The following is a 15,597-nucleotide window of genomic DNA, read 5'->3' as shown; positions in this document are numbered from 1 at the left end:
TAGTATGAATGGCGGCTGCAGATGAGTCCTCAGGAATCCATGGTGTAAACTGTATGTATATTGGGTGTATAGTATGACTGGCGGCTGCAGATGAGCCCTTTAGGAATACATGGTGTATACTGTATGTATATTGGGTGTATAGTATGAATGATGGCTTCAGATGAGTCCTCAGGAATCCATGGTGTATACTGTATGTATATTGGGTGTATAGTATGAATGATGGCTTCAGATGAGTCCTCAGGAATCCATGGTGTATACTGTATGTATATTGGGTGTATAGTATGAATGGCGGCTGCAGATGAGCCCTCAGGAATACATGGTGTATACTGTATGTATATTGGGTGTATAGTATGAATGGCGGCTGCAGATGAGCCCTCAGGAATCCATGGTGTATACTGTATGTATATTGGGTGTATAGTATGAATGGCGGCTGCAGATGAGCCCTCAGGAATACATGGTGTATACTGTATGTATATTATGAATGGCGGCTGCAGATGAGTCCTCAGGAATACATGGTGTATACTGTATGTATATTGGGTGTATAGTATGAATGGCGGCTGCAGATGAGCCCTCAGGAATACATGGTGTATACTGTATGTATATTGGGTGTATAGTATGACTGGCGGCTGCAGATGAGTCCTCAGGAATCCATGGTGTATACTGTATGTATATTGGGTGTATAGTATGAATGGCGGCTGCAGATGAGTCCTCAGGAATCCATGGTGTAAACTGTATGTATATTGGGTGTATAGTATGACTGGCGGCTGCAGATGAGCCCTTTAGGAATACATGGTGTATACTGTATGTATATTGGGTGTATAGTATGAATGATGGCTTCAGATGAGTACTCAGGAATCCATGGTGTATACTGTATGTATATTGGGTGTATAGTATGAATGATGGCTTCAGATGAGTCCTCAGGAATCCATGGTGTATACTGTATGTATATTGGGTGTATAGTATGAATGGCGGCTGCAGATGAGCCCTCAGGAATCCATGGTGTATACTGTATGTATATTGGGTGTATAGTATGAATGGCGGCTGGAGATGAACCCTCAGGAATACATGGTGTATACTGTATGTATATTGGGTATATAGTATGAATGGCGGCTGCAGATGAGCCCTCAGGAATCCATGGTGTATACTGTATGTATATTGGGTGTATAGTATGAATGATGGCTGCAGATAAGCTCTCAGGAATACATGGTGTATACTGTATGTATATTGGGTGTATAGTATGAATGGCGGCTGCAGATGAGTCCTCAGGAATACATGGTGTATACTGTATGTATATTGGGTGTATAGTATGAATGGCGGCTGCAGATGAACCCTCAGGAATCCATGGTGTATACTGTATGTATATTGGGTATATAGTATGAATGGCGGCTGCAGATGAGTCCTCAGGAATACATGGTGTATACTGTATGTATATTGGGTGTATAGTATGAATGGCGGCTGCAGATGAGCCCTCAGGAATACATGGTGTATACTGTATGTATATTGGGTGTATAGTATGAATGGCGGCTGTAGATGAGCCCTCAGGAATCCACTCAGGAATACATGGTGTATACTGTATGTATATTGGGTGTATAGTATGAATGATGGCTGCAGATAAGCTCTCAGGAATCCATGGTGTATACTGTATGTATATTGGGTATATAGTATGAATGGCGGCTGCAGATGAGCCCTCAGGAATCCATGGTGTATACTGTATGTATATTGGGTGTATAGTATGAATGATGGCTGCAGATGAGTCCTCAGGAATACGTGGTGTATACTGTATGTATATTGGGTGTATAGTATGAATGATGGCTGCAGATGAGTCCTCAGGAATACATGGTGTATACTGTATGTATATTGGGTGTATAGTATGAATGATGGCTGCAGATAAACCCTCAGGAATCCATGGTGTATACTGTATGTATATTGGGTGTGTATAGTATGAATGGCGGCTGCAGATGAGCCCTCAGGTATACATGGTGTATACTGTATGTATATTGGGTGTATAGTATGAATGGCGGCTGCAGATGAGCCCTCAGGAATACATGGTGTATACTGTATGTATATTGGGTGTATAGTATGAATGGCGGCTGCAGATGAGTCCTCAGGAATACATGGTGTATACTGTATGTATATTGGGTGTATAGTATGAATGGCAGCTGCAGATGAACTCTCAGGAATCCATGGTGTATACTGTATGTATATTGGGTGTATAGTATGAATGGCAGCTGCAGATGAGTCCTCAGGAATCCATGGTGTATACTGTATGTACATTGTGTGTATAGTATGAATGATGGCCGCAGATGAGCCCTCAGGAATACATGGTGTATACTGTATGTATATTGGGTGTATAGTATGAATGATGGCTGCAGATGAGTCCTCAGGAATCCATGGTGTATACTGTATGTATATTGGGTGTATAGTATGAATGGCGGCTGCAGATGAGTCCTCAGGAATCCATGGTGTATACTGTATGTATATTGGGTGTATAGTATGGCGGCTGCAGATGAGTCCTCAGGAATACATGGTGTATACTGTATGTATATTGGGTGTATAGTATGAATGATGGCTGCAGATGAGTCCTCAGGAATACATGGTGTATACTGTATGTATATTGGGTGTATAGTATGAATGGCGGCTGCAGATGAGTCCTCAGGAATACATGGTGTATACTGTATGTATATTGGGTGTATAGTGTGACTGGCGGCTACAGATGAGCCCTCAGGAATACATGGTGTATACTGTATGTATATTGGGTGTATAGTATGAATGGCGGCTGTAGATGAGTCCTCAGGAATACATGGTGTATACTGTATGTATATTGGATGTATAGTATGGCGGCTGCAGATGAGTCCTTAGGAATACATGGTATATACTGTATGTATATTGGGTGTATAGTATGAATGGCGGCTGCAGATGAGCCCTCAGGAATACATGGTGTATACTGTATGTATATTGGGTGTATAGTATGAATGGCGGCTGCTGATGAGCCCTCAGGAATCCATGGTGTATACTGTATGTATATTGGGTGTATAGTATGAATGGCGGCTGCAGATGAGTCCTCAGGAATCCATGGTGTATACTGTATGTATATTGGGTGTATAATATGAATGGCGGCGGCAGATGAGCCCTCAGGAATACATGGTGTATACTGTATGTATATTGGATGTATAGTATGAATGGCGGCTGCAGATGAGCCCTCAGGAATACATGGTGTATACTGTATATATTTTGGGTATATAGTATGAATGACGGCTGCAGATGAGTCCTCAGGAATACATGGTGTATACTGTATGTATATTGGGTGTATAGTATGAATGGCGGCTGCAGATGAGCCCTCAGGAATACATGGTGTATACTGTATGTATATTGGGTGTATAGTATGAATGGCGGCTGCAGATGAGCCCTCAGGAATCCATGGTGTATACTGTATGTATATTGGGTATATAGTATGAATGACGGCTGCGGATGAGTCCTCAGGAATCCATGGTGTATACTGTATGTATATTGGGTATATAGTATGAATGACGGCTGCGGATGAGTCCTCAGGAATACATGGTGTATACTGTATGTATATTGGGTGTATAGTATGAATGGCGGCTGCAGATGAGCCCTCAGGAATACATGGTGTATACTGTATGTATATTGGGTGTATAGTATGAATGGCGGCTGCTGATGAGCCCTCAGGAATCCATGGTGTATACTGTATGTTTATTGGGTGTATAGTATGAATGATGGCTGCAGATTAGTCCTCAGGAATACATGGTGTATACTGTATGTATATTGGGTGTATAGTATGAATGGCGGCTGCAGATGAGCCCTCAGGAATACATGGTGTATACTGTATGTATATTGGGTGTATAGTATGAATGGCGGCTGCTGATGAGCCCTCAGGAATCCATGGTGTATACTGTATGTATATTGGGGGTATAGTATGGCGGCTGCAGATAAGCCCTCAGGAATACATGGTGTATACTGTATGTATATTGGGTGTATAGTATGAATGATGGCTTCAGATGAGTCCTCAGGAATCCATGGTGTATACTGTATGTATATTGGATGTATAGTATGAATGGCGGCTGCAGATGAGCCCTCAGGAATACATGGTGTATACTGTATGTATATTGGGTGTATAGTATGAATGGCGGCTGCAGATGAGTCCTCAGGAATCCATGGTGTATACTGTATGTATATTGGGTGTATAGTATGGCGGCTGCAGATGAGTCCTCAGGAATACATGGTGTATACTGTATGTATATTGGGTGTATAGTATGGCGGCTGCAGATGAGTCCTCAGGAATACATGGTGTATACTGTATGTATATTGGGTGTATAGTATGAATGATGGCTGCAGATGAGTCCTCAGGAATCCATGGTGTATACTGTATGTATATTGGGTGTATAGTATGAATGATGGCTGCAGATGAGCCCTCAGGAATACATGGTGTATACTGTATGTATATTGGGTGTATAGTATGGCGGCTGCAGATGAGTCCTCAGGAATACATGGTGTATACTGTATGTATATTGGGTGTATAGTATGACTGGCGGCTGCAGATGAGCCCTCAGGAATACATGGTGTATACTGTATGTATATTGGGTGTATAGTATGAATGGCGGCTGCAGATGAGTCCTCAGGAATCCATGGTGTATACTGTATGTATATTGGGTGTATAGTATGGCGGCTGCAGATGAGTCCTCAGGAATACATGGTGTATACTGTATGTATATTGGGTGTATAGTATGAATGATGGCTGCAGATGAGTCCTCAGGAATCCATGGTGTATACTGTATGTATATTGGATGTATAGTATGAATGGCGGCTGCAGATGAGCCCTCAGGAATACATGGTGTATACTGTATGTATATTGGGTGTATAGTATGAATGGCGGCTGCAGATGAGCCCTCAGGAATACATGGTGTATACTGTATGTATATTGGGTGTATAGTATGAATGGCGGCTGCAGATGAGCCCTCAGGAATCCATGGTGTATACTGTATGTATATTGGGTGTATAGTATGAATGACGGCTGCAGATGAGCCCTCAGGAATACTTGGTGTATACTGTATGTATATTGGGTGTATAGTATGAATGGCGGCTGTAGATGAGCCCTCAGGAATACATGGTGTATATTGTATGTACATTGGGTGTATAGTATGAATGGCGGCTGCAGATGAGCCCTCAGGAATCCATGGTATATACTGTATGTATATTGGGTGTATAGTATGAATGGTGGCTGGAGATGATTCCTCAGGAATCCATGTTGTATACTGTATGTATATTGGGTGTATAGTATGAATGGCGGCTGCAGATGAGCCCTCAGGAATACATGGTGTATACTGTATGTATATTGGGTGTATAGTATGAATGGCGGCTGCAGATGAGCCCTCAGGAATCCATGGTGTATACTGTATGTATATTGGGTGTATAGTATGAATGATGGCTGCAGATGAGTCCTCAGGAATACATGGTGTATACTGTATGTATATTGGGTGTGTATAGTATGAATGGCGGCTGCAGATGAGCCCTCAGGAATCCATGGTGTATACTGTATGTATATTGGGTGTATAGTATGAATGATGGCTGCAGATGAGCCCTCAGGAATACATGGTGTATACTGTATGTATATTGGGTGTATAGTATGAATGGCGGCTGCAGATGAGCCCTCAGGAATACATGGTGTATACTGTATGTATATTGGGTGTATAGTATGAATGGCGGCTGCAGATGAGTCCACAGGAAGCCATGGTGTATACTGTATGTATATTGGGTGTATAGTATGACTGGCGGCTGCAGATGAGCCCTCAGGAATACATGGTGTATACTGTATGTATATTGGGTGTATAGTATGAATGGCGGCTGTAGATGAGCCCTCAGGAATACATGGTGTATACTGTATGTATATTGGGTGTATAGTATGAATGATGGCTGCAGATGAGTCCTCAGGAATACATGGTGTATACTGTATGTATATTGGGTGTATAGTATGAATGGCGGCTGCAGATGAGCCCTCAGGAATACATGGTGTATACTGTATGTATATTGGGTGTATAGTATGAATGGCGGCTGTAGATGAGCCCTCAGGAATACATGGTGTATACTGTATGTATATTGGGTGTATAGTATGAATGGCGGCTGCAGATGAGTCCACAGGAAGCCATGGTGTATACTGTATGTATATTGGGTGTATAGTATGACTGGCGGCTGCAGATGAGCCCTCAGGAATACATGGTGTATACTGTATGTATATTGGGTGTATAGTATGAATGGCGGCTGCAGATGATCCCTCAGGAATCCATGGTGTATACTGTATGTATATTGGGTGTATAGTATGAATGGCGGCTGTAGATGAGCCCTCAGGAATACATGGTGTATATTGTATGTATATTGAGTGTATAGTATGAATGGCGGCTGCAGATGAGCCCTCAGGAATACATGGTGTATACTGTATGTATATTGGGTGTATAGTATGGCGGCTGTAGATGAGCCCTCAGGAATACATGGTGTATATTGTATGTATATTGAGTGTATAGTATGAATGGCGGCTGCAGATGAGCCCTCAGGAATACATAGTGTATACTGTATGTATATTGGGTGTATAGTATGAATGGCGGCTGCAGATGAGTCCTCAGGAATACATGGTGTATACTGTATGTATATTGGGTGTATAGTATGGCGGCTGTAGATGAGCCCTCAGGAATACATGGTGTATATTGTATGTATATTGAGTGTATAGTATGAATGGCGGCTGCAGATGAGCTCTCAGGAATACATGGTGTATATTGTATGTATATTGGGTGTATAGTATGAATGGCGGCTGCAGATGAGTCCTCAGGAATACATGGTGTATACTGTATGTATATTGGGTGTATAGTATGAATGGCGGCTGCAGATGAGTCCTCAGGAATACATGGTGTATATTGTATGTATATTGGGTGTATAGTATGAATGGCGGCTGTAGATGAGTCCTCAGGAATACATGGTGTATACTGTATGTATATTGGGTGTATAGTATGAATGGCGGCTACAGATGAGCCCTCAGGAATACATGGTGTATACTGTATGTATATTGGGTGTATAGTATGAATGGCGGCTGCAGATAAGCTCTCAGGAATACATGGTGTATACTGTATGTATATTGGGTGTATAGTATGAATGATGGCTGCAGATGAGTCCTCAGGAATCCATGGTGTATACTGTATGTATATTGGGTGTATAGTATGAATGGCGGCTGCAGATGAGCCCTCAGGAATCCATGGTGTATACTGTATGTATATTGGGTGTATAGTATGAATGGCGGCTGGAGATGAACCCTCAGGAATCCATGGTGTATACTGTATGTATATTGGGTGTATAGTATGAATGGCGGCTGCAGATGAGCCCTCAGGAATCCATGGTGTATACTGTATGTATATTGGGTGTATAGTATGAATGGCGGCTGCAGATGAGTCCTCAGGAATCCATGGTGTATACTGTATGTATATTGGGTGTATAGTATGAATGGCGGCTGCAGATGAGTCCTCAGGAATCCATGGTGTAAACTGTATGTATATTGGGTGTATAGTATGACTGGCGGCTGCAGATGAGCCCTTTAGGAATACATGGTGTATACTGTATGTATATTGGGTGTATAGTATGAATGATGGCTTCAGATGAGTCCTCAGGAATCCATGGTGTATACTGTATGTATATTGGGTGTATAGTATGAATGATGGCTTCAGATGAGTCCTCAGGAATCCATGGTGTATACTGTATGTATATTGGGTGTATAGTATGAATGGCGGCTGCTGATGAGCCCTCAGGAATACATGGTGTATACTGTATGTATATTGGGTGTATAGTATGAATGGCGGCTGCAGATGAGCCCTCAGGAATCCATGGTGTATACTGTATGTATATTGGGTGTATAGTATGAATGGCGGCTGCAGATGAGCCCTCAGGAATACATGGTGTATACTGTATGTATATTATGAATGGCGGCTGCAGATGAGTCCTCAGGAATACATGGTGTATACTGTATGTATATTGGGTGTATAGTATGAATGGCGGCTGCAGATGAGTTCTCAGGAATCCATGGTGTAAACTGTATGTATATTGGGTGTATAGTATGACTGGCAGCTGCAGATGAGCCCTTTAGGAATACATGGTGTATACTGTATGTATATTGGGTGTATAGTATGAATGATGGCTTCAGATGAGTCCTCAGGAATCCATGGTGTATACTGTATGTATATTGGGTGTATAGTATGAATGATGGCTTCAGATGAGTCCTCAGGAATCCATGGTGTATACTGTATGTATATTGGGTGTATAGTATGAATGGCGGCTGCAGATGAGCCCTCAGGAATCCATGGTGTATACTGTATGTATATTGGGTGTATAGTATGAATGGCGGCTGGAGATGAACCCTCAGGAATACATGGTGTATACTGTATGTATATTGGGTATATAGTATGAATGGCGGCTGCAGATGAGCCCTCAGGAATCCATGGTGTATACTGTATGTATATTGGGTGTATAGTATGAATGATGGCTGCAGATAAGCTCTCAGGAATACATGGTGTATACTGTATGTATATTGGGTGTATAGTATGAATGGCGGCTGCAGATGAGTCCTCAGGAATACATGGTGTATACTGTATGTATATTGGGTGTATAGTATGAATGGCGGCTGCAGATGAACCCTCAGGAATCCATGGTGTATACTGTATGTATATTGGGTATATAGTATGAATGGCGGCTGCAGATGAGTCCTCAGGAATACATGGTGTATACTGTATGTATATTGGGTGTATAGTATGAATGGCGGCTGCAGATGAGCCCTCAGGAATACATGGTGTATACTGTATGTATATTGGGTGTATAGTATGAATGGCGGCTGTAGATGAGCCCTCAGGAATCCATGGTGTATACTGTATGTATATTGGGTATATAGTATGAATGGCGGCTGCAGATGAGTCCTCAGGAATACATGGTGTATACTGTATGTATATTGGGTGTATAGTATGAATGGCGGCTGCAGATGAGCCCTCAGGAATACATGGTGTATACTGTATGTATATTGGGTGTATAGTATGAATGGCGGCTGTAGATGAGCCCTCAGGAATACATGGTGTATACTGTATGTATATTGGGTATATAGTATGAATGGCGTTTGTAGATGAGCCCTCAGGAATCCGTGGTGTATACTGTATGTATATTGGGTGTATAGTATGAATGGCGGCTGCAGATAAGCCCTCAGGAATCCATGGTGTATACTGTATGTATATTGGGTGTATAGTATGAATGATGGCTGCAGATGAGTCCTCAGGAATACATGGTGTATACTGTATGTATATTGGGTGTATAGTATGAATGATGGCTGCAGATAAGCTCTCAGTAATCCATGGTGTATACTGTATGTATATTGGGTATATAGTATGAATGGCGGCTGCAGATGAGCCCTCAGGAATCCATGGTGTATACTGTATGTATATTGGGTGTATAGTATGAATGATGGCTGCAGATGAGTCCTCAGGAATACATGGTGTATACTGTATGTATATTGGGTGTATAGTATGAATGATGGCTGCAGATGAGTCCTCAGGAATACATGGTGTATACTGTATGTATATTGGGTGTATAGTATGAATGATGGCTGCAGATAAGCCCTCAGGAATCCATGGTGTATACTGTATGTATATTGGGTGTGTATAGTATGAATGGCGGCTGCAGATGAGCCCTCAGGTATACATGGTGTATACTGTATGTATATTGGGTGTATAGTATGAATGGCGGCTGCAGATGAGCCCTCAGGAATACATGGTGTATACTGTATGTATATTGGGTGTATAGTATGAATGGCGGCTGCAGATGAGTCCTCAGGAATACATGGTGTATACTGTATGTATATTGGGTGTATAGTATGAATGGCAGCTGCAGATGAGCCCTCAGGAATCCATGGTGTATACTGTATGTATATTGGGTGTATAGTATGAATGGCAGCTGCAGATGAGTCCTCAGGAATCCATGGTGTATACTGTATGTACATTGGGTGTATAGTATGAATGATGGCCGCAGATGAGCCCTCAGGAATACATGGTGTATACTGTATGTATATTGGGTGTATAGTATGAATGACGGCTACAGATGAGCCCTCAGGAATACATGGTGTATACTGTATGTATATTGGGTGTATAGTATGAATGGCGGCTGTAGATGAGTCCTCAGGAATACATGGTGTATACTGTATGTATATTGGATGTATAGTATGGCGGCTGCAGATGAGTCCTCAGGAATACATGGTGTATACTGTATGTATATTGGATGTATAGTATGAATGGCGGCTGCAGATGAGCCCTCAGGAATACATGGTGTATACTGTATGTATATTGGGTGTATAGTATGAATGGCGGCTGTAGATGAGTCCTCAGGAATACATGGTGTATACTGTATGTATATTGGGTGTATAGTATGAATGGCGGCTGCAGATGAGCCCTCAGGAATCCATGGTGTATACTGTATGTATATTGGGTGTATAGTATGAATGATGGCTGCAGATGAGTCCTCAGGAATCCATGGTGTATACTGTATGTATATTGGGTGTATAGTATGAATGGCGGCTGCAGATGAGTCCTCAGGAATACATGGTGTATACTGTATGTATATTGGGTGTATAGTATGAATGGCGGCTGCAGATGAGCCCTCAGGAATACATGGTGTATACTGTATGTATATTGGGTGTATAGTATGAATGGCGGCTGCAGATGAGTCCTCAGGAATCCATGGTATATACTGTATGTATATTGGGTGTATAGTATGAATGGTGGCTGGAGATGAGTCCTCAGGAATCCATGGTGTATACTGTATGTATATTGGGTGTATAGTATGAATGACGGCTGCAGATGAGTCCTCAGGAATACATGGTGTATACTGTATGTATATTGGGTGTATAGTATGAATGGCGGCTGCAGATAAGCCCTCAGGAATACATGGTGTATACTGTATGTATATTGGGTGTATAGTATGAATGGCGGCTGTAGATGAGTCCTCAGGAATACATGGTGTATACTGTATGTATATTGGGTGTATAGTATGAATGGCGGCTGTAGATGAGCCCTCAGGAATCCGTGGTGTATACTGTATGTATATTGGGTGTATAGTATGAATGGCGGCTGCAGATAAGCCCTCAGGAATCCATGGTGTATACTGTATGTATATTGGGTGTATAGTATGAATGGCGGCTGCAGATAAGCCCTCAGGAATCCATGGTGTATACTGTATGTATATTGGGTGTATAGTATGAATGGCGGCTGCAGATGAGCTCTCAGGAATCCATGGTGTATACTGTATGTATATTGGGTGTATAGTATGACTGGCGGCTGCAGATGAGCCCTCAGGAATCCATGGTGTATACTGTATGTATACTGGGTGTATAGTATGAATGGCGGCTGCAGATGAGCCCTCAGGAATCCATGGTGTATACTGTATGTATATTGGGTGTATAGTATGAATGGCGGCTGCAGATGAGCCCTCAGGAATCCATGGTGTATACTGTATGTATATTGGGTGTATAGTATGACTGATGGCTGCAGATGAGTCCTCAGGAATACATGGTGTATACTGTATGTATATTGGGTGTATAGTATGAATGATGGCTGCAGATAAGCCCTCAGGAATCCATGGTGTATACTGTATGTATATTGGGTGTATAGTATGAATGGCGGCTGTAGATGAGTCCTCAGGAATACATGGTGTATACTGTATGTATATTGGGTGTATAGTATGAATGGCGGCTGCAGATGAGTCCTCAGGAATACATGGTGTATACTGTATGTATATTGGGTGTATAGTATGAATGGCGGCTGCAGATAAGCTCTCAGGAATCCATGGTGAATACTGTATGTATATTGGGTGTATAGTATGAATGGCGGCTGCAGATGAGCCCTCAGGAATACATGGTGTATACTGTATGTATATTGGGTGTATAGTATGAATGGCGGCTGCAGATGAGCCCTCAGGAATCCATGGTGTATACTGTATGTATATTGGGTGTGTATAGTATGAATGGCGGCTGCAGATGAGCCCTCAATTATACATGGTGTATACTGTATGTATATTGGGTGTATAGTATGAATGGCGGCTGCAGATGAGTCCTCAGGAATCCATGGTGTATACTGTATGTATATTGGGTGTATAGTATGAATGGCGGCTGCAGATGAGTCCTCAGGAATCCATAGTGTATACTGTATGTACATTGGGTGTATAGTATGAATGATGGCTGCAGATGAGTCCTCAGGAATACATGGTGTATACTGTATGTATATTGGGTGTATAGTATGAATGGCGGCTGCAGATGAGCCCTCAGGAATACATGGTGTATACTGTGTGTATATTGGGTGTATAGTATGAATGATGGCTGCAGATGAGCTCTCAGGAATACATGGTGTATACTGTATATATATTGGGTGTATAGTATGAATGGCGGCTGCAGATGAGCCCTCAGGAATACATGGTGTATACTGTATGTATATTGGGTGTATAGTATGACTGGCGGCTGCAGATGAGCCCTCAGGAATACATGGTGTATACTGTATGTATATTGGGTGTATAGTATGAATGGCGGCTGCAGATGAGCCCTCAGGAATCCATGGTGTATACTGTATGTATATTGGGTATATAGTATGAATGATGGCTGCAGATGAGCTCTCAGGAATACATGGTGTATACTGTATATATATTGGGTGTATAGTATGAATGGCGGCTGCAGATGAGCCCTCAGGAATACATGGTGTATACTGTATGTATATTGGGTGTATAGTATGACTGGCGGCTGCAGATGAGCCCTCAGGAATACATGGTGTATACTGTATGTATATTGGGTGTATAGTATGAATGGCGGCTGCAGATGAGCCCTCAGGAATACATGGTGTATACTGTATGTATATTGGGTGTATAGTATGAATGGCGGCTGCAGATGAACCCTCAGGAATACATGGTGTATACTGTATGTATATTGGGTGTATAGTATGAATGGCGGCTGCAGATGAGCCCTCAGGAATACATGGTGTATACTGTATGTATATTGGGTGTATAGTATGAATGGCGGCTGTAGATGAGCCCTCAGGAATCCACTCAGGAATACATGGTGTATACTGTATGTATATTGGGTGTATAGTATGAATGGCGGCTGCAGATGAGCCCTCAGGAATACATGGTGTATACTGTGTGTATATTGGGTGTATAGTATGAATGATGGCTGCAGATGAGCTCTCAGGAATACATGGTGTATACTGTATATATATTGGGTGTATAGTATGAATGGCGGCTGCAGATGAGCCCTCAGGAATACATGGTGTATACTGTATGTATATTGGGTGTATAGTATGACTGGCGGCTGCAGATGAGCCCTCAGGAATACATGGTGTATACTGTATGTATATTGGGTGTATAGTATGAATGGCGGCTGCAGATGAGCCCTCAGGAATCCATGGTGTATACTGTATGTATATTGGGTATATAGTATGAATGATGGCTGCAGATGAGCTCTCAGGAATACATGGTGTATACTGTATATATATTGGGTGTATAGTATGAATGGCGGCTGCAGATGAGCCCTCAGGAATACATGGTGTATACTGTATGTATATTGGGTGTATAGTATGACTGGCGGCTGCAGATGAGCCCTCAGGAATACATGGTGTATACTGTATGTATATTGGGTGTATAGTATGAATGGCGGCTGCAGATGAGCCCTCAGGAATACATGGTGTATACTGTATGTATATTGGGTGTATAGTATGAATGATGGCTGCAGATGAGCCCTCAGGAATACATGGTGTATACTGTATGTATATTGGGTGTATAGTATGAATGGCGGCCGCAGATGAGCCCTCAGGAATACATGGTGTATACTGTATGTATATTGGGTGTATAGTATGAATGGCGGCTGCAGATGAGCCCTCAGGAATACATGGTGTATACTGTATGTATATTGGGTGTATAGTATGAATGGCGGCTGCAGATGAGCCCTCAGGAATACATGGTGTATACTGTATGTATATTGGGTGTGTAGTATGAATGATGGCTGCAGATGAGCCCTCAGGAATACATGGTGTATACTGTATGTATATTGGGTGTATAGTATGGCGGCTGCAGATGAGCCCTCAGGAATCCATGGTGTATACTGTATGTATATTGGGTGTATAGTATGAATGGCGGCTGCAGATGAGCCCTCAGGAATACATGGTGTATACTGTATGTATATTGGGTGTATAGTATGAATGGCGGCTGGAGATGAGTCCTCAGGAATCCATGGTGTATACTGTATGTATATTGGGTGTATAGTATGAATGGCGGCTTCAGATGAGCTCTCAGGAATACATGGTGTATACTGTATGTATATTGGGTGTATAGTATGAATGGCGGCTGCAGATGAGCCCTCAGGAATACATGGTGTATACTGTATGTATATTGGGTGTATAGTATGACGGCTGCAGATAAGCTCTCAGGAATACATGGTGTATACTGTATGTATATTGGGTGTATAGTATGAATGGCGGCTGCAGATGAGCCCTCAGGAATACATGGTGTATACTGTATGTATATTGGGTGTATAGTTTGAATGGCGGCTGCAGATGAGTCCTCAGGAATACATGGTGTATACTGTATGTATATTGGGTATATAGTATGAATGGCGGCTGCAGATGAGCCCTCAGGAATACATGGTGTATACTGTATGTATATTGGGTGTATAGTATGAATGGCGGCTGCAGATGAGTCCACAGGAAGCCATGGTGTATACTGTATGTATATTGGGTGTATAGTATGAATGGCGGCTGCAGATGAGCCCTCAGGAATACATGGTGTATACTGTATGTATATTGGGTGTATAGTATGAATGGCGGCTGCAGATGAGCCCTCAGGAATACATGGTGTATACTGTATGTATATTGGGTGTATAGTATGAATGGCGGCTGCAGATGAACCCTCAGGAATACATGGTGTATACTGTATGTATATTGGGTGTATAGTATGAATGGCGGCTGCAGATGAGCCCTCAGGAAGCCATGGTGTATACTGTATGTATATTGGGTGTATAGTATGAATGGCGGCTGTGGATGAGCCCTCAGGAATCCATGGTATATATATAGTATGAATGATGGCCGCTCACTGACTCTCTGATATTTCCCATCTCATTCACTCCAGGACCGACGTTCCCTTCAATTTCAGCGCATCCCCGTCTCAGCCTCAGGTAGGACGTCACTGCCCCGTTATCAGCCTGTGCTGTTTGCTTTCTGGGTGTATACGACGTCAGCATGTGTGTGATGGGGTGTGTTGTCCACACAAACAGACGTGCAGTGTAAATGATATGTACTAACCATCTAAACAGAATATTCTCACGTACAGACCAAATAATGGCCGCTCTCTCCCCTCCACCCATCATTCTCCCCTCCAGTATTTCCTGTACTCCTTTCCTGAAGGGGTGGATTCGGTGATCATCAAGGGGAGTTCGGTAAATGCCTATCCGTGTGCCGTGGTGTCGGTCCAGGATATCACGGTGAGTCAGCAGTAGTGGCAGGATTGGGGGGGGGGTACCTAGCATATTTGACACCTATG

General features: G+C 42.6%; 1 protein-coding gene across 4 annotated transcripts in view; it reads left to right on the top strand.

Annotated features, from left to right (window-relative positions):
- The window catches only part of SIDT1 (SID1 transmembrane family member 1), a 140,226-nt gene that overhangs the window by 68,499 nt on the left and 56,130 nt on the right, over window positions 1-15,597 (top strand). For all 4 annotated transcript variants that reach the window (XM_063956804.1, XM_063956805.1, XM_063956803.1 and 1 more), the window contains 2 exons: window positions 15,187-15,232; window positions 15,437-15,538. In XM_063956804.1, coding sequence (XP_063812874.1) covers window positions 15,187-15,232; window positions 15,437-15,538 — 148 coding nt within the window. The remainder of the gene's footprint in view (window positions 1-15,186; window positions 15,233-15,436; window positions 15,539-15,597) is intronic.

The sequence above is a fragment of the Pseudophryne corroboree genome, chromosome 2 (genome assembly GCF_028390025.1).
Source record: "Pseudophryne corroboree isolate aPseCor3 chromosome 2, aPseCor3.hap2, whole genome shotgun sequence".
Classification (NCBI taxonomy): domain Eukaryota; kingdom Metazoa; phylum Chordata; class Amphibia; order Anura; family Myobatrachidae; genus Pseudophryne; species Pseudophryne corroboree.
This window is presented reverse-complemented; position numbering and strand designations above follow the sequence as displayed.